Source organism: Phalacrocorax aristotelis, chromosome 7, assembly GCF_949628215.1.
Source record: "Phalacrocorax aristotelis chromosome 7, bGulAri2.1, whole genome shotgun sequence".
Taxonomy (NCBI): Eukaryota; Metazoa; Chordata; class Aves; order Suliformes; family Phalacrocoracidae; genus Phalacrocorax; species Phalacrocorax aristotelis.
Window position 1 is genome coordinate 45,909,681 of NC_134282.1, and position 25,022 is coordinate 45,934,702.

At 40.4% G+C, this 25,022-nt stretch overlaps 1 protein-coding gene across 9 annotated transcripts in view; it reads right to left on the minus strand.

Annotated features, from left to right (window-relative positions):
• Nucleotides 1-25,022, minus strand: part of ARNT2 (aryl hydrocarbon receptor nuclear translocator 2) — a 187,688-nt gene that overhangs the window by 34,862 nt on the left and 127,804 nt on the right. For all 9 annotated transcript variants that reach the window (XM_075100536.1, XM_075100534.1, XM_075100533.1 and 6 more), the window contains 6 exons: nucleotides 18,587-18,689; nucleotides 16,533-16,598; nucleotides 15,983-16,068; nucleotides 6,170-6,246; nucleotides 3,904-4,038; nucleotides 2,946-3,020 (listed from right to left, as the gene is read on the minus strand). In XM_075100536.1, coding sequence (XP_074956637.1) covers nucleotides 2,946-3,020; nucleotides 3,904-4,038; nucleotides 6,170-6,246; nucleotides 15,983-16,068; nucleotides 16,533-16,598; nucleotides 18,587-18,689 — 542 coding nt within the window. The remainder of the gene's footprint in view (nucleotides 1-2,945; nucleotides 3,021-3,903; nucleotides 4,039-6,169; nucleotides 6,247-15,982; nucleotides 16,069-16,532; nucleotides 16,599-18,586; nucleotides 18,690-25,022) is intronic.

A 25,022-nucleotide genomic window follows, 5' to 3' on the forward strand; every position in this document is an offset into this window, starting at 1 on the left:
AAAGTGTCTTGATCTCAACCCATGGGTTTTTTCACTTTCACCCTTCTGATTCTCTCCTCCATCTCACTGGGCGGGGCGGGGGGGAGTGAGCCAGTGGCTGTGTGGTGCTTAGCTGCCAGCTGGCGTTGAACCCAACACTTGGTTTAAGTCAGAAGAAAACTCATATGGTTTCAAGTCATTCAGCTGTCACTTACCTGGGCTGTGTTTATTTTTTATAGCTTTTCCACCACGTTATTTCAGGGGTGCCTCAGGGAAGGAAAGGGAAGGTCTACTGCAAACAAATGCCTCATTTCATTGTGGATCCTTAATCCTTATCCACTGGAATTGATTCTTTATTAGCTATCTGCTGCCTGTATTCTCTAAAAGTATAAAACCCAGTATTTACCCTCTGTTTTTATCAACAAGCAATTGGATTAGGAAAAATGCTCCAATCCTGTTTTTTCCAAAGTTGTGCATTTCAAATTGATCAGTTGGATACAAGATTAAATGGAAAGAATGCAAACATAAGACACAAAAATCTTTAGCAATGCCCAAGAAAGTTCAAAATAATACTGAGGTAAATGCCCTTTGGTTTGGTGGGTTTTGTTTTTTGGTTTTTGGGGTGTTTTTTAAATGCTTTTGTAGTTTGAGTTCAGTGAGTGACATTCTTTTATCAGCATTTTTCTCCTACCACACCCAGCATAAAACACACAGAACTTATGTAAAAGTGTCCAATCTGAATAGCATCCTACTGGATATCAAATAGCTGTACTCTGGATCCTTTGATACTAAACTCTACTTGTTGATCTTGGCTTTGAGACTATCTTACTCTGGCCTGATTTTCCCACCCTGATGAATGAATTTATCTTCCCAAGGAAGTAAAAGCTTTGAGATGGATGCTGGCAATTGACCAAAACCTGCAAAACCCTCCCTCCCTCCTCTGTTATGCAGCAACCTGGTTCTGATACCATCAGCAAATTAGAAATATCAAGTTTTCAGAACGTTTTAGAAAAAAAGACAATTTACTGGAAATCACAGTTACCTTTCTAATGAAAAAATTTCTAATGAAAAAATTTCTAAGGCCAAACTAACAATAATAAAACAAACTGCAGTGATCTATTGTCCTGAAGTCTGAATTAAGCAAACACTAATTCTTGAACAATATATAAAGCATAGAGATCACTGGTGGGAAAATCCTGAACTGTCTTAAAACAGTGCACACAAACAAGATAGCACAAAAAATTCAAAGCTAATGTTTAACCTTTACTTTCTTACATTCTTTGGAAATAAAAAACACCTGGTGCTTAACTGTTTACTTCAGTCTTTTATTGCATGATTGAAATAACAGCCCCAATCACACTGCTACTGTACTGAACAAAAATATACCGAAAAAGGAATTGCCTACTAAAGAAACAGCACAGTATTTTCATAGATTAGACATCGGTTGAGTGAACAGGAACTTTCACTTCTAATCTGCATTTTTTCTGCTGTCTTTTTGTATGACCTTAAGCAAATCATGTAGGTCCCTGATCCAGTGGATCACTATGCACATGCCTAATAGCCAGTAGTGACAGTGAAGTTCCCAGGAACTGAGTTCAAGGGTACACCAGCCGCCTCCCACTGCCTGATCTCACTCTCAGCGAGTCCTTGGTAAGGACCAAGTCATTAACATGAACATTAGTCAGTCAGCCCTTCTGAACCCCAGGCAATCACTTCAGAGACAGATGTTTGATGCATTATTATCCAGCAGCTCTCTGTCACTGTGTCTTGGATAAATTAGTGGAATCAATCATTTGGGCATTAACGAACAACAACATATGCATTCTCGCTGCTCTTCTTGAGCCACTGATGCCACCAAGCACAAAGTTCAGGGAGCTGAATCATCTGAAAGCTAGTCGCATGCAAAAGTGATTAGTCCCTTAGCTGGTCTACCCAACAAGTCCATCTGTGCTCTTCTCAGGACAAGAGGAAAGGTGGGGAGGAGGTCAGAGAGGAGAAAAGAAGTGGGAGTAGGACCTGACTCCTGGTGACAGCTAACCACCAAGTAGGTTCAGCTGCAGCATCACACTCCCAGCCAAGTTGGGGCAGAGAAGATGACTGGGTGTGGTGACCTATTTCAAGCATCTAACTCTCACAGGCTCCTGCCTGTGAATCAATATCTTGAATTTAAAAGGTCTTTTGCGGCTGTTTGAACTCAGTCTGTTCAAGGGACACCAACGTGGATGCAGAGTGCTCACACAGTCTTTCCTGCTAGCTCAGCAGTTGGGTTGGTAGTCTTGGCTTGGGGGTGGGGCTGTGAGAAATCGCTCAAGAGTGCTGATATCTTACACTATCTCAAACACTTCTGTAGAGACCATAACCTCAGTTTCACAACCTATTCTATGAACACAGAACAGCATTCAGTTGGTTTTCCCAGAGAGGCTTTTCAAGCTCCATTTTTGCATGCCATGCCTGAATAAATAGTTGACTATAGAAATTATTTTAAAGTCACTTTGTATCCACATTTCACAGCTGAAAATACATCTCAGCATCCAACACAAGATGCATCAACAAAACATGGTTGAGCTATAGGGTGTTGTCAGAAAACCTGGAACCACTTAGATCATCTGAACCTCAGTAATCTGTTAAACATGCCATACTACGCTTTCTAGTGTGGTAGGGAAGGTACTGAAAAGACCAGCAACAAGCAGAAGGCTTGGGGAAAACACTCCCACTGTATGTCCCAGATCAATTTGAAACAGTAAGCTCTACAATGGAATAAATGCCTTTGATATAGCTGATGTAAACATGGCCCACTGTAAGAACGAACCCAGATCGGTAATTCTTTCCATATGTTGTATTTCTTTTGTTATTTTGGTCTGCATTTCTGTGAAAAATACCTTGAAATGAAAAATAAAAGCTGTTTCTTTGAACAAAATAACAAAAACAACAAATAAAGGCAGAAGAAAAGGAACAGGATGCAGCACCTGTTGGAAACTCTCCCTCAAATGGCTTTGATCTTCAGGATGGCAGAATTCTAAAATATCTTTTCCCAGAAGATCCTAGAATAAAACATAAAGCTGTGTAAAAAACCCAGACCTCAACACAAATCCACATGCAGATCTGCAAGTAATTAATTCTTGCAGACACTACATCTACCACCCTTAATGGGACTACTCAGTTAATCGGGGAGGAATCATACAAACAAGGTTTGCAGGCATCATGTCCCACGTTATATTTGTACTGTTGCATAGATATATGTATTTACAAACAAATTTTAAGCAATTTTTAAAGTATCCGTGAAATGGTGTCTTGAAAAGACTCACATCCACTACTACAGTTCATTTTGTGGCACTAATCTTTGTAAAAACAGTTATTACAAAGCTACCTAAAATCAAAATAAATGGGAGAAACAAACGAACAAAAAATTATTTTTCCCTCTAAATTGCAACTGTTGAGAGTTATCCAAGGGAGAGTGGTGGTAGTCAGGAGTTCATTTACTATTCTACTCAGATATGTGACCAGCCTCCTATTCAGAGGAGCAGATGTAAGCCTAAATGAAAACAGATGCCATAAATGATGTTTGCCTACTGTTCAATAGATTGGCAGAAGTAAAGATCTACAGGAATAAAACTCTCTCCAAGCACTGTTAACTTTCTATCACAGAAATTTCTTCACTGGAAAACTGTGGAAGGTTTAAAGCATCTTGCCATTAGAATTCTAATTGGATCTAAAAGGTATAAAAAGATACCCCACATAACAAATGGGAAGCCAGTAAATTTTACAGAGGTGTGGACAGCAAAGAAAAATGAACAGCATTTAATGTATGACACACGATTTATCAGTTACAAATATTTCACGTTTTGCTGCTTTTGTTTTTAATGCACTAACAGAATTTTCTTCATTAGCTCTAACCGGTCTCCACATTTACAGCGACTCACTGACCTGGGGCTGGTATCCAATGACACTGATGCACCTTGGGTCGACAAAGGTGATGACTCCATCAGAGTTGTGCCTAGACAAGAACTCAGTTGGGACCGACATGCCATTCATGTCCATGCACACTGGAGAGCTCGTTACCTACGGCCAATGAAGTCCACAGCATTTAGCCCACAGAACAGTCACCTTAAGTCAAATTTGATTATGTAGCTAAAGAACAAGATCTGTTGGCAGAGTGCTAACTACCAAAGGAAGTAATAAATAAAACAGCACAGATAAATGACACAGAACAGCCTTTAGTCTTGTTTGCAGGGCATATATCTCACCCCATGGCACCTACCTAGGCTTAACAGCACAGCAGGAAAACAAATACACCAGAATTTCTTAAGAAGGAGGGATATAGTAAAGATACAAGTATGTCTGGAGTCATCTCCCTTGGTGGCACCACATTAAAGTTAGGCATCTTGGTTCCCACCTTTGTCAACCAAGAATGAGAGACTTGCAGAGGACAATTCAGTCTACCCATTTTAGGATGGGAAGGTCAATCTCTAGAAGAGGCCAACTCATCTGTAGACATATCCAATAGGACCAGCTCAGACTCAACACTCATCTTTCAGGTGAGACGAACCTCAGCTGAAACACCCAGAGAACCTGCAGAAAGTTCTCCAGAGGTTGAGGTAGGTGATAGTAGGCCAGCAAGTGGCTACTCATAATGAAAAAATACAGTCATCCTAAAAATGCTGCTTGAATCTCAGAGAGAATGATGCATTTCCAGCTCTCTGCCTGAAACCCGTGCAGTCAGGCCACTTCATATCCATTCTTTCCTACTAGGGCTACAAATGAGACCAGTGTTTTTCTTACAACTTCCAGAGCGCTCTCTGTTAACATGGTCCCAATGCAAAAAGAGCAAAATCTCTTTTCTTCTTTTGTCTTGAAGCAGATTAGCCAGTTAGTTGTGTGCAAGATTTCAATTTGCTGTTACAGAACAGAGTTTTTAATTTGTGCACCTTGACTCCTTTGTGATTAAACCCATCCACACAGCCTCCTCTTTCCCTCCCTCACATATCCTGCTGGCTCTTCTAATATAACAGATGTTTTGACACTCCACATGTTCCTAATGTGATTTTCTCAGAAATCATCTTTCTTTGTAGATGTAACATAGGAATCCCCGTAACTTCTTTCTCTCCGTTAGTGGAATATATTACCCTTGATTATAAAGCATGAATAACCTAAGAAACATCATGCAATACTTTTGTAGCTCTGTCATCACAATGTAGAGACACTCTGCAGAAGTGCTAACACTTGCAGTAACACGCAGCAGGCTGTTCAGCTCAAGTAAGATGGGTTTGGCACCTGCGCTCTAACGAAAGGGTCATTCTACCTTGTAGGAAGGAGCAATGCCATCCTAGCAGATGGCAACGAGTGCAGGCCAACAGGAGATCATGCAGAAGGCTCAAACATGTTCACCCGTGGCAGAATTCCCAGACTGGGAAGATAAAAATTAGCCTCCCTGCTGCGGTGAAGGAGACTCACCACAACTGTTCTAGCTCCTGCTCAGAACTCTCTTCAGCAATGGACAAAGGAAGAAAATTTAAAATGCCAATTGCAACTGTCTGGACAAAAAGGAAGTAAAATTTTACTCTCAGTTTCCTCGCCTGACATCACATCTGAATGCACACTACAATACGCGCTGAGAATAAAGCTATTATTTGTGAAGTGCCTCTTGACTGCCTTATCTTTACCATTTTTAGAATAACTCCTGCAATCACAGTTTCTCAAGTAGTTGATTAGCCAGAGAGAGAGAACGAATGAAAGAATAGCAGGCCACATATCACTGGCTTTGGGAGCCACTTTAACCTGCCACCTGCAGCACTGGTACTCCCACAGTCTAGAATATTCCAGCCCTATGCACCCTAGAGAATAGCAGGTCTGTACGTGCTCATGCTTCAGGAGCACCTTTGCTGCTGTTGTTGCGTAAAATACACATATGCACCAAAACCACATTTTCATTTTGCTCCGTTGACATGTTCTAAACAAGTCCTGCCCACAGCAGAGGGTCAGAACTAGATGCCATTTAAGGTCCCTTCCAACACAAACCATTTAATGATTCTGTAACTCACTGGCCGCACACCGACATTAAGGTGCTTCGTATTTTGTAGGCATGGTAGAAGTTACAGTCTAGTACCAGAACTTTGTGCAAATCCTTTACAACTAAACCACAACACTGATTACACCTTCAGAAGTAGTTTGTATAAGGAAAGACTGGCATTACCTGAAGCCTTCCAATTGCCACGAGGCAGTATTTACTACCTTGTCCCACATCAGCGTCTTCTTCTGGTATAGTCATTCCTAAAGTAAACAATAATAAATACTGTTATAATTAGTAAATTGGGATGAGCAGAGATGCTGCTGGCCTGGTTCTATACTATTCTAGATGCTTTAAATCATACAAAATAACCTTATTGCCTTATTAATGCATTACATCTGGGTTCAGATCAGATGATCTTACTCAGTTGTGCTCGATGCTACATACCTCACAGGCATATCAGTACCCACAGCAGCTACTTTGGCTGCCTAAGACAAAGCAGATACAAAAATGCCATTATACACCGAGATGGACAATACTGTTTCCATGAGTACTTCTCCACAGCATGTTACCAGAACCATGTGGTCACTTAACATGTTCAGTGAATGCATACTATGTTCAGCTTTCTTTGTGAATAATATATTATAATGAGCCTTAAAAACAAGGCACAGATGAGATTTTTCATTAACTGCATGCTCATACTTAACAGCTGGTTTTACTTCTTTTCTGTAATGGACTAAATCTGGGTCGTTTCATTGACAGACTGAAAAAAATGCAGATGCTTTGCTAACAGTGCTTGTGTCAGTTGTGTAACAGGAGTAACTATTATAAAAACAAGAATAATTTTAAAACATACATGTGTACTGATTTCCATCTGAGTGTTTCACAAATAGGAACATTCAGATTAGCTCTGTTTACTTGCCAGTTGGCCAGGCCTTTCGTCAAGGTTATTTCCCAACTCCAGTTTTGAGATACCAATTTCCTATAAAGCACTTGAAAAATCATCTTCCAAGAGTGACGCCGCTGACTTATATTTGTAAACTCTTTCACAAAGCTTTTCAAGGAACTTGCTTTTCACAACAGGCAGTGAATAATTTAAGAGGCACTTTAAAGCATTAGTGAAATTAATTGCAAAGCAGCTACCAATTAGGAAACAGCAGCCACTTTATTCTCAAAATTTATAATTCCCAGTGTAAGTCAATCTTCGGACCATGCAGAGGATGACAGCGTACAACTTTCTTAAATGACATCTCTGAAAAATGACTACAAATGCTGCTGAATGAAGTAGCCTCTGAAGGAAGTTATTTTGTATCAAAATAATTCAATCTGGCACTCAGTTTCTAAACAGCACTCTACAGGTATTTTTCAGTTCCCATTGAGCTATATAATAAAATAAAATTTACAAAGTGAAAGAAAATAAGCAACCCTTATTTTTGTAAAATACATTCAAACTGTATTTGCAATGGAATTACAATTTTGGGGGCCTAACTCCATTTGCAGCCCCTGACAGATAACTAGAGTTTTATCAGGGGATTTCAAGAGCTTTACAAAGGAGGAGCGTTATTGTCCCTTCAGGTGGGAAGCTGAGGTGCAGTATGAATTTCAATGTCACACACAAGAGGCGGGCAAACCCCCCTTGTCTCCTACACAATGATCTTACTACCCAGAAATACAGACTTGGCCCTAAATAACTCCTTAGCTTCTAAACCTATGTGATACCCCTCACCAAACACCAGGATACTCCTCTGAAATGTTTTCTTAGAAGCTGTACGAGAAGACCAAGGTGGCAGCATATGACCTTACGAGTACGTTTTAAGAAATCAATCATTAAACACAACACGTAAGTTAAAAATAACACCTGAAGGAACTGACATGTTATTTTTCAATTAAACATTATTTTGTGCTTCCAGTAAAGGTCCCTCTGTGGGCTACCAGGGACCCAAACTTTCACTCGAGACCCTTCACCTGATTTAGAACACCCTTGAAATGAAGACAACCTGCACTTACCCTCCCTGTGGGACTGTTCGGCACTGCCTGCAGTTTATTGGTTCATCCTTCAAGCAGTCAAATTACAAAGCATTGTATTATTCACACACCACTATTCCAGTCTCTTTTCTGTTACACACCAGGCAAACTACAAACCAGAGCCCAAACAAAAATAAGTCCTGTGCTCTGAGACACCAGCATGCCACAGAGAGCATAAACCACTGACGTGAAACTACAGTTAAGAGATTCATATCTATTACAGAAGTATTTTGTTCTCCTTCCTTGCTGTGTTTACATACAGTTACTTCTTCAATACCGGACTTAGTAATCAGCTAATGACAGCTCCAATAGACAAAGGAACTGAATTTTGCTGCCTCTTGAGAAAAAGAGAGAAAATTACCCTGAAAAAGCAGCAGCAAACATATCTACTCAAAATTGTGTCCACTTTAGACAAAATTTTGGCAGACACATGGCTGCTATCTGCTCACACACATGTAGGGTGCCCAGAAGGGTGAGCTCCCAAAACCAAACCTAGACTCCTCCACATGAGCAATTTTAATCTTAAATAGGTAGAAAATGGTTAACTGAGAATTGCATGCAGTTTGCAGGGGATGATAACTGGAATTCAGCAGTTTCACCTTACAAAGCGGTGACTAGAGGTGTGATCTGAGAGCAGGACAAATTAAAAGATGCAACAGTTTAGGATGGAGCATGAGGATGCTGGCTGTGCCGCAAAAGAAATGCAACAGTGTATAAAAATACCACGGGAGGAAAGAAAGCACCGGAGCCACAGAAGAGTCGACCTAACACTTTGGCTGGAAGATGACAGCAGGGACTGTATCCCTCCGGGAGATGGATGAGGTGTCTCACTCCTCAGCCCTGAACTCTGCACCAGGGCAAACCCACAAGTTTAACCGTCAGCCAAAAGAACAAACAGTTTAAAAGCTGGTGCCTGAAGCAATCACTGTTACACTCAGACAGCTCAGTACAGGTGGTCTGATTTCAAAGATGGTGAGTGATTCTAGGTCCTACCACCTTCAGAGGATTTTCCTGGTGGATGCCCGGTATCCTGAGAATTAGGCCAATCAAACACAGGGTTCTAAGTGCTGTTTTAAGGAAGTAATTCTAGGCGTTCTAGTTGGATAACCTGAACCAAAAGGTCTCTTTAAAATGGAGTCTTACATTTGCAAGGACAAATTTAAAGCATTTTCCTTTGACTTCAAAAGCTTTTTCAATCTCTTCCTTAGCAGCAGTGTATTGTAAAGGACAGCAAAGATACTCAGCTGGATGGCTTCCACTTTGCATAATCTTTTTTCTGCAGTTTTCAACAACGCTTTCCTTTTTAGGAACTTGGTCCATGCTTGCTACTGCCCAAATAAACTCAAAGCAACATAAACAATCTCCAAAATTAAACCTAGCTAAGAAACACCATTTCTGATGTCACTCTTGGCAAGGGAGGTTGTTCTTCATTTTCACTTCCCCCCCCCCAAGGTGGATTACATTTGGTCTGTACAACAGACTGGAAAATATATTAGTTGGGTTATCCTACAGGACACCCTATGAATAAAAAACAATCTGTCTGGAATTAATCAATACATGACCCAGTGAATCGCTAACCTTTCCCTAAAAAAGCCTAGAGTAAAAACACACCAAAATGACTGTCTGCTCGCCTGCCGTGCAAGTGCGATTACTGACAGCATCCCATAGAGGGAAAGTGCTTCCTTTACTCTCTGGCTGACAGTTACAAAGCTTCAGCTGCGGGTGAGCTTATATATGAGATGCATTCAGAGAGAGATTTATTTCTGCTTTAGCATTCTTCCTGTTGAACATACTCCAATACGAAGAGGTAAATAAAAGGCATGTATGACACTTAGTACTGGTTTGTCCAGCTCTTAATGTAGTATTGCTCCTTAACATCACTAAGTACCATCGGTATCTCCAAAAAAAGCCTCCACAAAAGCAGCCATGAAACTGATCTTTAGGAGGCATCAACAAAATAAACACACATTAGTTATTCACATTCTTTATGTGTAACCCTGAGGAAGGCTTTATTTCTCAACACCAAATATATGCTCCTCTTGAATAATAAATACAGTGCTATGCTTGTTCAAGTTAATATAAACAATTTGCAAAGCTAAGCCTGCAACTGAGCATCACAAATAGAATGCTGTGCCGTTAGAGGTAATATTTAATTTCCAAGTGCCCTTTATGCCAGCAAACAGTTTCCCACAGGGTAATGGCATGTGTTCGTGTGGACATAAGGAACTTTTTAGGTTTCCTAACAAGCTTCCAGTTGGCTCTAACAGCAGAACAGCTTCATTTTCTGCCTTCTTTCTCTCTCCTTCTGCCCATATTTTCTGCGAGACACAACATTTTTAGTGGATTTGTGGTTTTACTTTCTACACTCAAAAATACACTATTTATGAGTCTTTAGAAGGATGTAATTTAAGTGTCCAGTGGTCACTAGCAATCCCCTGTTAATGCCTATCTCTATCAGAACCATTTCTGGTAGTTATATGCCTGTGCATGAAACTGCACTGGGTGACGTTCTCCTGTACACAACAATGGAAAAAGGCTTTCACAAAAAAAGGCTGTGGATGTTTACAGCATACCAAGGAAAAAGCTTGTGAAAAATACCAATAAAAACGAAGTTGGGTTTTTTTTAAAAAAAAAAGCCTTAAAAATGACAGCACTGCAAAGAATATTCAAGCAACTATTTTGTTTTGTATTGAAAGAGGGAGCACTTTGCACAAACGTCCAGATTCTGGCCAAAACTTTAAAATAACCTAACAGCTTTGGCATGCTGTGGTTAAGACATTACCGTAAGTCTGACTTGGAAGACTAAAATGTTTCTTTTTTAAGATTAAAAAACTAAGGGGAAAAAAAAAAGATTTCAACATTATTTGAATTTAACATTATTCTGGGACTTTTTATTTGAAGTTTTTGAAAAAAGTAGCTATCTAAGCCTATGTGTTTGTCTCTGCAGGTCCTGGCTTTGATTTACAGAAAACTAGCAACATCCTGACGGTCTGTATCTTCTCTCTCCACCAAATATTTTCCATCAATTGTTATAGCGTGAAAAAAACCTATTAGGAAAATATCATATGGACCACATAAGATTAATTTCCTTCCAGGTTTGAGATGCTCAGAGGGGAGAGAAAAAAAAAAATAAGAAAAGCAAATGCTTGCTTAAATTGAAAACTGAATGATCAGAAGGTCAGCATTTCTCAGTTTTGTGAGTGGCTCTGAACTTGAAGCATTGTCTAGGCTAAGGATTACAGGCTGCTTCACTGGGAACAGGGGGACAAAGGCTGGAACTGGTGCTAAGCCAGTTTCAAACAAGGGGTCTTTTTACCTCATTCAAAATAACCTAACAGTGCCCTGTCATTATTTAATCTAGCATATGCTCTCCACAAGAAACGAACAACATAACTGGTTGGAACGTTGACCTGGAATATCTGACTCCTTTTTCCTTTGACTTCTACACAAAGCTTACCCCAGTTACTTGAGACCAACACATAATTTATGGGGATATAAGTGTGTACGTATCATATGCTGGGTTTTGTACTTGAGCTTAGTTTTACCCTTCTCTTGCAGGCACAATGGAGGAAAATGAACAGGCCATTAACAAACCCAGCCTGAACAGACATGCTCCTCAAAGCAGCTCGGTTTTCCCTCTGTGTCCCACTCAGAGGCAAAACACGCTATATTAAGGGAACAGCCGAATAGCTCCTTTTCCAGGGGAACACAGAACGCTCAGACTGCGGCACTCGTGGCTCTGCTTTATTAGGAAAGATGGGAGAGGCAGGTGCTGCCTGTGGGTCCTGCACAGTCTGAGCTCACTTCTGCGGACGTATGACACTTCCCATGTTTTCTCTCTCATTTCTCAGTGAAAAAAAGGCAGTCTGCCAATAAGTGAGCCTCCCTGGTCGATTAAGGATAAGGATCAAGAATAAAAACGTCAGGCTAGATGTGCAAGGTGATTTCACACTGAACACAGACCTGAGCCATAATACAATTTGCTTTCTCCTCTAGATCTGTAAAAAAAACCCCAAAACCCAGTCCTTAAAATATACCAGCATACTGATGCCAGCAGTCATTTTTTCACCTATTTAAAGTGTCTGAATTACTTCAGAGATTTAACACAGACAACTCACAGCAGCAGCACTGTCAAACCTGATAGTCTTTCACACTAATAATGATCACAGAGCAGTTCTTGTCTTGATATTTCTGTATCAATACTGATTGTGTTATAGAATCATTAAGGTCAGAAAAGACCTTTAAGATTATCAAGTACAACTATCAACCCAACACCACCATGCCTCCTAAGCCATGCCCTGAAGTGCCATGTCTACATGTTTTTTGAACACCTGCAGGGATGGTGACCCCACCACCTCTCTGGGCAGTCTGTTCCAATCCCTGACCATTCTTTCAGTAAAGAAATTTTTCCTAATATTCAATCTAAACCTCCCCTGGTGCAACTTGAAGCCATTCCCTCTCATTGTACCAGCAGTTACTTGGGAGAAGAGATCAACCCCCACCTCACTACAGCCTCCTTTCAGGTAGTTGTGGAGAGCGATAAGGTCTCCCCTCAGCCTCCTCTTCTCCAGGCTAAACAACCCCAGTTCCCTCAGCTGCTCCTCATCAGACTTGTTCTCCAGACCCTTCACCAGCTTTGTTGCCCTTCTCTGGACACGCTCCAGCACCTTGATGTCTGTCTTGTCCTGAGGGGCCCAGAAGTGAACACAGTACTCAAGGTGCGGCCTCAGCAGTGCTGAGCCCAGGGGCACGATCACTGCCCTGCTCCTGCTGGCCACACTATTGCTGATACAAGCCAGGATGCTGTTGGCCCTCTTGGCCCCCTGGGCACACTGCTGGCTCATGTTCAGCCGGCTGTCAAACAACACCCCCAGGTTCTTCTCCGCCGGCAGCTCTCCAGCCGCTCTTCCCCAAGCCTGTAGTGTTGCATGGCGTTGTTGTGACCCAAGTGCAGGACCCGGCACTTGGCCTTGTTACAGTTCATACAGTTCTACTCAGTGTGGGACTAAAAAAGTTAACACATTGGCCACAGAATGCAGTACAACCCAGAAAGAGAAAATACCAGGTGCTAAACAAATTAGAGGTATAGATCAAGTATATATAGAAGTATAGATCAAGTGCATTTGCTAAATATTTGTTACTTTATTTATGAAAGTATGTTTCATGTGTTATATATTAGTTGTATGATGCACGTGCCACATTGCAAGCTCTGTAAGAAAAGGATATGGAGTTTATATTAAATGTCCACTTGGCAATTGAAAAATAAAATGATCCTCTCCATAGCTGAATTTTTAAACAGCTGTGATTTAGCACAAACCCATTTATTCCCAAGAATCCAGAGACGATGCAAAGGCCAGGAGCTTGCTTCCCTCTAGCTGACTTGAACAAAAGTAATTTTATTATGGGGTAGAAAAGCCTTAGGAGATTGAATTACTGCTGCAATTATTTCATTTGCTTTGCAGATTATAGTTGAATTACCATTGGTAACGAGAACAAATGCAGTGATGTTGCCACTTATTTACCCAAATGTATTGGGGACCAATTCAGCCCATGGATATTCCCATTCAACTCTGAAAGTCAGTGGATACATGACAATCACCAACGCAAAGTGGGGAAGACTGGGAGGGCAAATAAACACTCATGAAACAGGCCATGATTCAGTACTTCATGCCCTGAAAAAGGCATTCAGGCATGAATATGATGAGAAACAATTTGGATGGTAACATAAAAGACCACTGAAATTCCACATAAGGCTGTCAAAATCTAAAACATCCCTTAGGATTTCGCTATAGTTTGGAGGCATGAACATTGTGGATGAGTGCTGGGATATCATAAGGGAGCACCATGTGATTTTTGAGGAGTGGAGTAATAGAAATGGGATCAAATTCAACATTACTAAATGCATAAGCATGCACTTGGGGACTAATAACAGTCAAACTTCAGCAAAAAAAATGGGATGAAACTTCATACTACTAATTGAAAGATCACACAGTTCAAAACTATTTTTGCTATGAACTGGAAGATCTTGAATTGACAACTGACAAAAAGGCAGCCTGGTATGTATATAGGTGATTGAGGATGCCAGCAGGATGCACCATACAAAAGAGAAGTATGCCATATCATATAGTGCCAGTCAAGATAGGAAATATCATTTTCATTATACATCACTACAATCTCATCTGGACAAGAGTGTAGAGTTCTGGTGACCCACGTTTTGAAAAGTCAAGTGAAAATGTGAACAGGTGCAGAGAAGAGACATGAGAATAAAGAAAAGAGAATGCATTGTGGAAGCGGACATTAGAAGTGGGCTGGTTTAACTTCGCAAAGTCAAGGCTGACATGATATGCCCTCCTTCTGGAAACGCACCAAAACACTGGAATGGCACACAAAGCAGGAAAACTCCTGCCTGATCTTCAGTGCCATACTGTCTGTGAATACACTGGCATAAACTTCCCATAAACTAATGAAGACTGCAAATGAGAGAGGTTGCTAATCATGGGAGAGCAGTGAGGTTTTGGGAGAGCTGGAGACGGGGAAAACACCTCACTAACACCAACTGGAACTTACAATGTGATACCTGACAATGGGGCACTCAGAGATCTAGAAGATCCTTTTCATCCCATGCTCCTGCACTGCAGCGCCTGCTCCCCTACAGAAATGGCAACTGGCAGTCACATGCTGCTGACGTCGTAACCTAGTGCTGACATGTGTTCATGCATTTGCAGCTCTGCATCAGCAACACACAACCCTACAGGGTTAGGTCTCTTTAAATGTGCCATAACATGCAGCAAGCTTTTCATTCAAGCTAAGCAAGGAGCTAAAAGAAGCCTCATCTGACCTGCACCTTTCTGAAGAGATGTCCTGTATATCAAGACTGAATTCAGTTATGTTTGGAATTACCAATAGGAAAGTTAATCTCTTTGCCTAAGAAAACAAAAAAACCCCTTTCATTTTCATAGAGTAATTTACACAGACTGTGCTCTCGCTCTTTTGAGACAGAAATGAAATTGAAGCATTCTGACTCCTACAGCACACTGAAGTATATTAAATCCTATTAGCAACAAGGGGGGAGGTTTTCCTCTTCTTCCAAAACTGCAATTCAGCAGGAAGTTCACATCTGCATGCTGGTATCTGCACACCACCATAGAGACTTAGTGCAAATCACCTCTTAGTATTCACAACCCCCGAATAAATGTGATTTATGCTTGTGGTATATGACCACAAAAGGGCAGGACAACTCATGGTTTGATTCATGCCAGCAGGCGCTGTCGTATTGCAAACAGCCTCTTCAACAACTGCAAATGCCAAGGTCAACTAATCCAGTTCATGATGATGTCTGGATGAGCTCCACAGTCTTCTCTTTGAATTTTTCCAAAGGTAAATATTCCCATATGTAATACTGAGTTACAGTAGGTAAATGTTTTTCTCTGCGGTTCAAAGCAATATGCCAAGACTTGTTTCCCAGAAAAACTGCGTCAAAACAGAACTTATCACAAAGACTGAACATCCTCCACTAATACCACCACTTTGAAGTGAGGACCTATGCACCTAAATTGAAATTACACATTTTCAAACACAGTTGCTTGCAACTCAATACTTAATATAAAAGCACTAGTTGGCATTGTCTAGAGGCACAAATGCTTTGTGGTTACCTCCTTAAAATCAGCCATGTTTATGTCGGTTTATCAGATTGAAAACTTTTGGTCCCAGCTGCTGTAATCCCAGTTTACCAACAACTCCACTGCTCTCTGTGCCAATGAAATTGAGAAGGGTTTCACATGGGAAAACGGGGAGGCCCTCAGTGAGTAGCAACAGCTGATTCCTTGATATCAAAAGCTTCTCAATATGAGACTGAATGGGTCACCCCACTGAAATTCAGCCTGGCTCTATACCAGCAAAAGATCCTGTGCTGCGTTTTCAACTGTCTTGCAGGTAGCACAGTACAAATTGCCTTCACATGAGATAGATACACACCTGCTGGTGGCCAAGCCTTGATATAGCCAGTGCAATGGACAACAGCATACTGTGCTTCACCTTCTTTTACTGGGCCGAGGCCATTCCTAAAGGAAAAGGAAACACAAAAATATCATGTTGATTGACATGCAGAACAGCTTGATGTTTTTAAAGTATGACTACTAATGGTTTACTGATATTTGTAAGATACGTTAGAAGCAACCAACCGTCAACCTAGAGTTCTGTACAACGTAGCTCCTTTACAATGCTATTCAAGCCATACCTGTTTTCCACAGTATTTTTCTGAGAAAGATACTGAAGCTTACTTCAGAGATGGAGCTGGTTAAGACAAAGAAGTTGAGCAACTTGTGCAAGGTCTCCAAAAAGATCCAGTGACTCCACCACAGTTCAATTTAGCGGCAAGCTCTCCTCTCCTGAGATCCAGTGCTATTTTACGCTGTGTGCTAATGCAGATGTTTGTCCACGTAGTACTCCCTGGGTAAGCATTAGCCCAGTGGAAAATGAGAGTGCTTAAGGCAACTAATTGTTGTGATAAATTAAGTAATAGTACCTGTATCTTTTTCGCATGGTGGTTATTCTGTTCAGAGGTAAATGATCCAGAGGAGCATTTCCACACCTAGAAGTAAATTAATATTTGAAATGGTTCAAAAATTAATATAAAAACCCAAACTGAAAATGCATTTTAAGATCTTTATTAGGATATATAAGTAGACAATAATGGATATTTATTTCTGACAAAAAGTCCCAGGTTCATTTTTTCTTAGAACTTGCTGCTTCCACAGGCCAAGCTTTTTGGGGGCAATATTTTGAGCACCCAATTCTTTTTTATTTTATAAAGAAAAATAGAAGAGACTACAAAAATATTCCCTCCTGCCACACCCCCAAACCTAAAGACTATTTGAAATAGATATTGCAAGAGTGGCTAAAGAATACACTTCAAAATACTATAAAACAAAGGAGAAAAATAGAGAAGAATATGAGTCAGGCATAAATAAGGCCCCCAATATCCATACAGTAGCTCCCCTGGACAGAGCATTTTGACTGCCATACACCAGCTACAATGTTAGTAGATATTGATCTAATGTTTTCAAGAACAGACTATTTACACTGTCAAGTAACTTCGTTTAACACTTGTTCATGTATATTTTGTGATCTTTATAACTATGCCAAACTGTATAATTTTAACAATCCATTTGAAGCTAAGTAAACAGTCTGAAGGGTAAAACCAGTTCATTTTCAATGGAAAAAAGAACAATAACAATGAAATAAGTAATCACAAGGAAAGTTCACATTATTTGAGGCTCATTCTTCCCACAAGTTTTTTTTTTTCCCCTCTCCTCTCTATAACAGTCACTGCCAAGGAGAAGGAATGAACAATTAAAATAAGATTTAGAGTTACAAAAACAATGGGGCTACTGGCATGTAGAAAATTACTCTTATGCACTGGAGTTTACAGAATCAGGGTGCTAGGAAATAACTGCAATCTGAAATGTTATTTTAAAAGCTGGGGAACAACTGTAAACAGGACATCAGGCCTGGTTTTCTTTGCACAAATAAGTCTTCCTCACATGACCACTATATGCATCTTGGAGGAAGAGAAAGCAAAGTTCCAAGTGTCTCTCTGCCAGGCTTTATTTCCTTCCCCCCAGTTAAGAAGGAGAAAGGAGCTACAGCTTTGAAGTCTAATTTTGCAGGTATGAAGTATATAAACCCCTTACTCACGAGCCATACATTCGGCTTCCTCACATGACTGGAAGAATTCTACCACATAACCAAAGCACAGGGATGTGTTTTCATGTGTCAAATATTTTGCTTTGTGTGTTTCACTCCATAACAAATCTTGCATCATGTGTTTTCAACACATATATTGGATATAGGCTACAGACGCAATTATGTACTTTCCCCCCCCAACCACACAGAGAAACTTATTGCGATAGCAACAGGCATTTCATCCCATTAGCACTACAAACACAGAAGTACCCACAAGCCCAAGTCAGAAGCACTGGGCAGGCAGATCTCTTTAAAGAAGCCCAAGCAATGAAGGAGAAGTTGGAAAATTGCAAAATAAAAACCCTCTAACAATTAGTCATTTATCTAGCATCAACTGGCTGACATCTGGTTAATTCATACCAGGCTTAGGTTAATTCCTACACAGCTGGCAAGTTTGCAACTGAATTCCTGTTTGTCTTTAAAATTCTTTTAATATTATTGGTTTGCTGAAAAAATACACAGAGTTGGGCTTTCATTACACTTGCGAAAGCTTTGTTCCCAAAGTATTGATTCAAATAATTTGACTAGAAGAGACAATAGCTTACGTTCCAGGGGTGAAGTTGTCATGAAGTTCTCTGGGGAAAGCATCCTACACCCTACACTGATAAAAATAACTGTAACACACAAATGAGGTGCTGTTTAGTCATTAATCATAAAGGAAGACAGGTTTCAGTTTTATTCCAGTTCCAAAAGCAAGCATTCTGGAAATGTGTAATGGGAATGTGTCATTACAGCATCAGTTTTTAAGCAAGGACAAATCAGTGCAACAGAATGTCTGGAGTCTAATCTGAGATGGGACTGGAACCATCACAGGAATACAAGGTAGATGCGTACCTCATCCTGCAAATGAAAGAGCGCCTTGATCCCATGCACATTCTCATTGAGGACTGCTGACCCTCTTTCTTTACTGTTCCGGTCTTCAAGTCAAGGATTCGTCCTAGAAAAGCCAGGGAGAGCAACTAATATTCAGTACATAAATTTAATTCCATTTACTACAAAGTAAGGTAACAGTAAGTTCATAAACTAAATGCCATTAGCCCATTTAGGGACAAAAAACCCAAAGAAACATCTTGATCCCAGCCTCACATTGGTTATGTGCTGGCTTAACTAATGATTTCAGCGAAGCTGACTCTGAGTCACAAGAGTGATGACTCTTCTCAGTTGGCCCAAGACCAACTTCAAAGGCAGGGTCAAATGTCTGGAGGTAGAGAAGACAATGACAGCAAGCATAGCTTTTTGACTTGATCTCCTTGCTCCACTCTTTACCAGAACTAATGACAGAGCAACACGCATCATTTCCCTGACAGCTGCTGCTCCTCCTTCCCTCTGCTCTTGTGTCTATCCAGAACGCTCTCACATAATCAGGGCTGCTGTGACGGTGAGGAATACATACAACTAAGGTGTTCTCCTTGGAGATGAGATTCAGGATATGTTACAGCAACATTTGTGGTGGGGCCCTATCAGATTTGATCAAAAACTTACATGTCAGCATGTATTTAAAGTTATTTTTCAGCCACATCAGTGATATGCTCTGACTTGCCACATGGCAACATGAGGCTATGCAAGGTCCACTGCTGGACCCTGCTGATCAGCATAAGCTGACTACAAACCTCAGAACCTCACCCACAGACACAGCACTGAGGAGGGATGACAGCAACCGAGTCATCTCAAGAGAAGACAGGGTGGAGGGAGTGCGAGGCTGATGCTCCTACAGTAAGGTGGGAGAGGTCTTTATTAAAAAACAAAGGTAGCAAGGTGGTAATGTTCTCCTGACACAAAACAGAAGGCAGCGATTACTACAGATAGGTTCATATCAGTGATGGCAGAGTACAGGATATCACCTAGAAACCTATTGTTTATCACCAAAGAACCAACAGAACAGACTCTCACATCTACAGCTCAATTGCTAACAAATGACTATACAATCTCACACTTCAGTAACACAGACTAGAATTGAATCACTGGCTCAGATCTACAATGCTTCTGGGCTGGACACAGCCACAAAAGTGGCAGTGGGTAAGAAAAATGCAGTGGAACACCTGCTGGACAATTAAATGTCAGCCTAAGTCTTTACTGTGATATAAATAGCCAAGTTTACAGAAATATAAGATACCACGCTCTGTACTAAATTGAAGAAATCACGCAGAACACATTCAAGGTCTCCCTCACCAGATTTACTTGAGTCTTTGTCCAAAAATTAAATTGAGAAATAATCCTACTGCCAAACATTAATTTCAGAATTACTTTAACTGAAAATATTTCTCTCCATCCATGAACAGGAATAAATCACTACAAAACAGTTTAAAGATCAATATTTTAGATAAGGGACTAGGCAGTAGAATTTTATTCTTAAGATACACTAAAGATTACTACTTCTGGAGAAAAGTCATCCTTGTCAGCAGAAGGTCAGGCTGTGTCATTTGGTGCATCTCCAAGGTTTATCTCAGATGGTTAAGAAGCTAGCAAGCCTGGGAGCAATTCCTGAAGATGCTTCAATTCAGAGCACTGGGCTATATATTAATATAAATGTATGTTTCAGATGTGAGCTAGGAAGAATCATACCACCATATTTCCCAGCTCAGTTACGCTGACCCTATGAAATAGGATGGATCTAAGATTCAGACACACTTCCCTTCCCTGCTTCAGAGAGTCTGTCTCTCTGTTTCATTTTCTACATCCAAAGCCACAGCCTATGTCCCCATCCCCTCAACTAATCACACAATTTAGAGAAATAAGATATCATTAGGCAGGAGGCAAACTGACTCACAAATGAAGGCAATACATGATGAAGCAAATAAAGACAGAATATATGTGCAGGACCCAATGGCTGTCCATATCGGCATACAAGCCAAATCAAACCATCAAAAGCATTTTTCTTTTTGGACACAGTAACTTTGTCACACACACAAACAAAAGAAGAGTTTCTGTATGCCTTTTTTTCCCCGTTCCAATATAAATTCTTGAAGTGACACTAATAATCAAAAGCAGTGACAGTAAACGTAACTCAAACATCTAATAGAAATGTCTCAGTTTTTATCATCCAAGAACATCTGAAAAAAAGTATACTTCACAATTATGTGGCTGCTAAGCCAAAAATTGCTGGCAGATGTTCCTTTGGCACATCTGGAACCCCCAACAAGAAAAGTAATAGTTTTTAAATTTAGCTTTTTGCTTGGCATTGTCATACAAATATGTACCAGATAACAAACAGTAGTCTAAATTTTGCCCTGACTTACAAAATCATTGCAGGGGGTATGTGGGAATATGAGTCAGAAATGCTTGGTGCACAGATATTATGACAAAGCACTCTCGGCAGCTTGTTTCAACAGTCCGTCGTGCATGTGCTAACCTTGTAGAGCTCTAAAAATATAGTACAGATGTTGATAACGAACAAGCAGTTTGTCTCTCATGTATTATTAGAAGTTTATGATCAAATTATATTAAAAAGAGGAAGAATTACAGTTGACAGACTAAGAGCAAAGCTTTCAATTTAGCTCAGACAAGCTGGTCAATGCACCCCCTCGGAGAAGAGGAATCTCCTAAGACATGGTATACCTGGGCTTGTATCACTGTTGGAGCTTTTATGTTAATAGTATCGGTGTCACCAGGTGTGTAGAGTCTATCTGGGAGAGTAAACTGGGAAACAACCCACTGTGAGATTGGTATGCGATCAATATGGCCATGCAGCACAGGTAAATGCTAGCTTTGGAAAAAAGGAACAGCATAATACTTCCAAGTCCTTGCAGCCTGTGTCTGCCCACAGTATCACATAAACATCGCGAAGAGCTTTCTCTGTTTGGAGAGCTCTCCTGTTTAATTATGGCAATCCAGATACAGTCTTACCTTTTTTTTTTTTTTTGTGCTAACTACACAGTAAACCATCTCCATATCTAGACCTAGACTTACAGCGTTTAGCTTTTACCAGATAATTCCAAAGAAGTGCAAAGAGATAGAAAATGGTGAAGTCAGGATAAACTGGGATTGTACCACAATATTTGTCATGACTTCCTATTGCTATGACAATCTGCAACTGTGACAACACAATGTCACCTGGTCTCAAGACAAACGTCACAGCCGTTTCTCCCCAGGCTCCTCGCCACTCCACACCCGACTCCGAGACGGGAATGGTCCCACACCACTCTGCTTCTGCCAGCACAGAATTGCAAAATCATCATCTACCTGCTTTAATGCAGCTGCTCAGGTGATGGACCTTGGCAGGTCCCACATTGCAGTCAAGCAAGCTGGCATAAATCACAACTCTGTCACACAGACAGCTCAGTTCCAAGGAGGTGGCATGCTCTGTCACAACCATAAAACATTTATACCTCTGTGTGTTCCTGCATCTTTTACACTGGTGCTGCTACTTTGGTGATAAATGCTCTTTCAGGTTTCTCCACAGGAAAAATGCACAAAGAACATTTGATGTAAAAGTTGGCAATTAATATATTCCTTTTAGTAAGAAATATTCCAGGATGCTCTGACAACTTCTGCTGAGTAGTGCACATGTGCATTTTTTTCTAATTTCGTCTTCTAGTTTCTTCAGAAGAACAGTTTTAACAACCCAGAGCCACCACCAGCTGGATCCATTATGAGCTTCCCCATAAATCGGTAATTGCATGTAGTTCATTTTCATGTTTAAACTTTTCCCCTTTCCAGCTCCAGACACAGCCCTCAGCTACAGTAAGTGCAGGATGCATGCCTCAATCACAGCACTACTGTGACTGACTCTGCTGTCTTATTTACAGCAGCTGCACAGCTCAGAGGAAACCAGAGTTTACTCTGCTGCAAAAGAGAAAGCAAATGAGTGAGTACAGAACTTATTAAAACCAGCACATAAATGTCTCTGGTTGGTCTGGGTATAATTGATAATTTGTTGAAATCTACCCACTACAGACTCCATTCAGAAGGCAGTATTGCTTAAACTCGTAATGAACCAGTTGTTCTCTGAGCAGGAATCCACCATGCAACCCAGGAACCTGATGTCAGCTGTCGTTACAGGAAAGGGCTATCAGAGGGGACCACGCAGGTGAGAACTATGTTGAAGAGATTAATTTTTTGGGTAAAATTAGAGAAGCCATATAAAGCTTTTCCCACTAAAGAGAGTAGTCAGTAACTAATTAATTACTTAGATTCAAGTACTGAGTATACATGCCAGAAACATTCCCATCATGTTACGCTGCAGCGTGTTTTCAAAGGTGCTCTAAAAACGTTCTCATAATGATCAAGGGGATAAATGTTCATATTGGCACCAATACGCCCCTTGCGTGTGCAATTAGTGCAGAGATTATGCATGAACCTTCCCCTTTTGGATCTCCAGCTGCTACTGTGAATGTTTGAATACCTTTTCTGTGCTTGCAATGTTTGAGATGAACCTAAGCCAAGGATTAGCCTGGGCCTACTGAAGTTCACGGGGATTCAGATCTGGGAGTTTGGCTCAAATCCATCTTTCCACAATAGCACCATCCTGATAGAAAAGGTTGTCTTCCATGTTTAAGCACTGCATGCTAAGGTTTATAGCCTGGTGATCATACACAGTCTGTCCTTTGTTACTTTTTTCAGGTTTTGTTTTTTTTAAATTTTTTTTTTTTTGTGGATTCAAAACTCCTTAAGCTTCAACACCTAATGCTACCACAAATGCTTTCTCTGCTGGACTTCCAGTCCCTAAGAATCCTACGTATAGATGTGGTGCTTAGGGACATGTTTTAGTGGTGGACTTGGCAGTGCTAGGTTAATGGTTGGACTTTATGATCTTAAAGGTCTTTTCCAACCTAAATGATTGTATGATTCCACAGCCTGTAATTAGAAGGAAGGGTTGTTACATGAGGACATTCCTCTGCAAAAATATCAGTGCAAGCTGAAATGGCTGTCTCTGAAAATAATCATACAGTATTCACATCCAGTTTGCAGCATGGAAATACCCCTCTTTTGCAACAAAAGACTACTACTACCTGTTTACAAAGATCAGAAGAAATTTGGTTTGGCATCACACGCACAAAAATACTGTTGGCAAAGTACACGATACAATTTTCCATTTCCCTCTAACTCATCAGTAGGTAGACTGCTGTCTTGCACAGAATCTTGGACCTGATAAGGAAACAGTCTGAATTAATATATGGAGTTTCACCTTGCCCTCAAAGCAACCCAGCCAGCTTCGCGCTGTAGATGATGGTGTCCTGTCTTACAAAGAACAAGTTAGGTAATTCATAATTATTCTCAGCCACCAGATTGTCTACATGTTTCTTTCCAGGCAAAATAAAATAAAGGATCAACTAAGTTTGGTTTGGACAAGATAACAAAAGATGACTTTGTGTTCATCAAAAATACTCCACAGGCTACTCATGGAAGACAAACAGAACACAGGAATACTGCACCCAAAAATCCCTATGAAAACTAAAAACATCTTTATCTTATTATTAAAATGAAAAAAGCAAGACAGGGATGCAGGAAAACAAAAGGAAATAATTAAAAATAAAGGCAAAGTGATAGTCAAGGTACTGATGCTTCTGGACACACCCCTCAAACTGAAGGGTCAGAGAACAAAGGACTTCTGTGGTGACGGTCTCTACTAGTACATGAAGTCTTTAGAAAGCATCAGCAGAGATCAGCTTAAAGATGTGGGTTCTCAACTAAAACTACTAGCTGCCAGCCCATCACACAGAAGTGCAACACTGCAAACAAAGCATTTATCATTTATAGGGAGGCAGCACCAAAAAGTCTTTGTCGCTCAGGAGTGTAGCATCAACAAGCCAACTCTGTTACTGCACCTTGGGATACGAAAGATGTGCATGAAGACAGCATTGGTGCTTGGACACTGACTCCACAACAGTTTGTACAGATGTAACATACAGGTGATTGCTTGGGATAAACAACCAAGCTCCAGAAAACGAAGTGAAACTCTTCTTTTTTTTAATTTTTCATTTATCAGTTTACACATATGCACCAACTACAGCCGAACATTCAGGTTTATACCAACTGAGGTATTCAGCTGGCAGAGTTCCTCTTGAAAGCAATGGATGCATTATGAATACATAAAATGTCTTCAAGAAGAAGATTAAACAGCCTAAATTTGATCAATCTATATTAAATTACTCTTGATAAGCTCATGCCAGAGCAAAGCAATTATTCTGCATTAATTCAACAGTTAAAAGAAAATAAGAACCTTTAAAAATGTATACCCTTACAAATGTAAGGGATAGTTTTATCTCACGTTTAATGCAGCTCAGCAAGTGCTTTAAGCTCTATTAAGTTTAATAAATATACATCTGCTCTG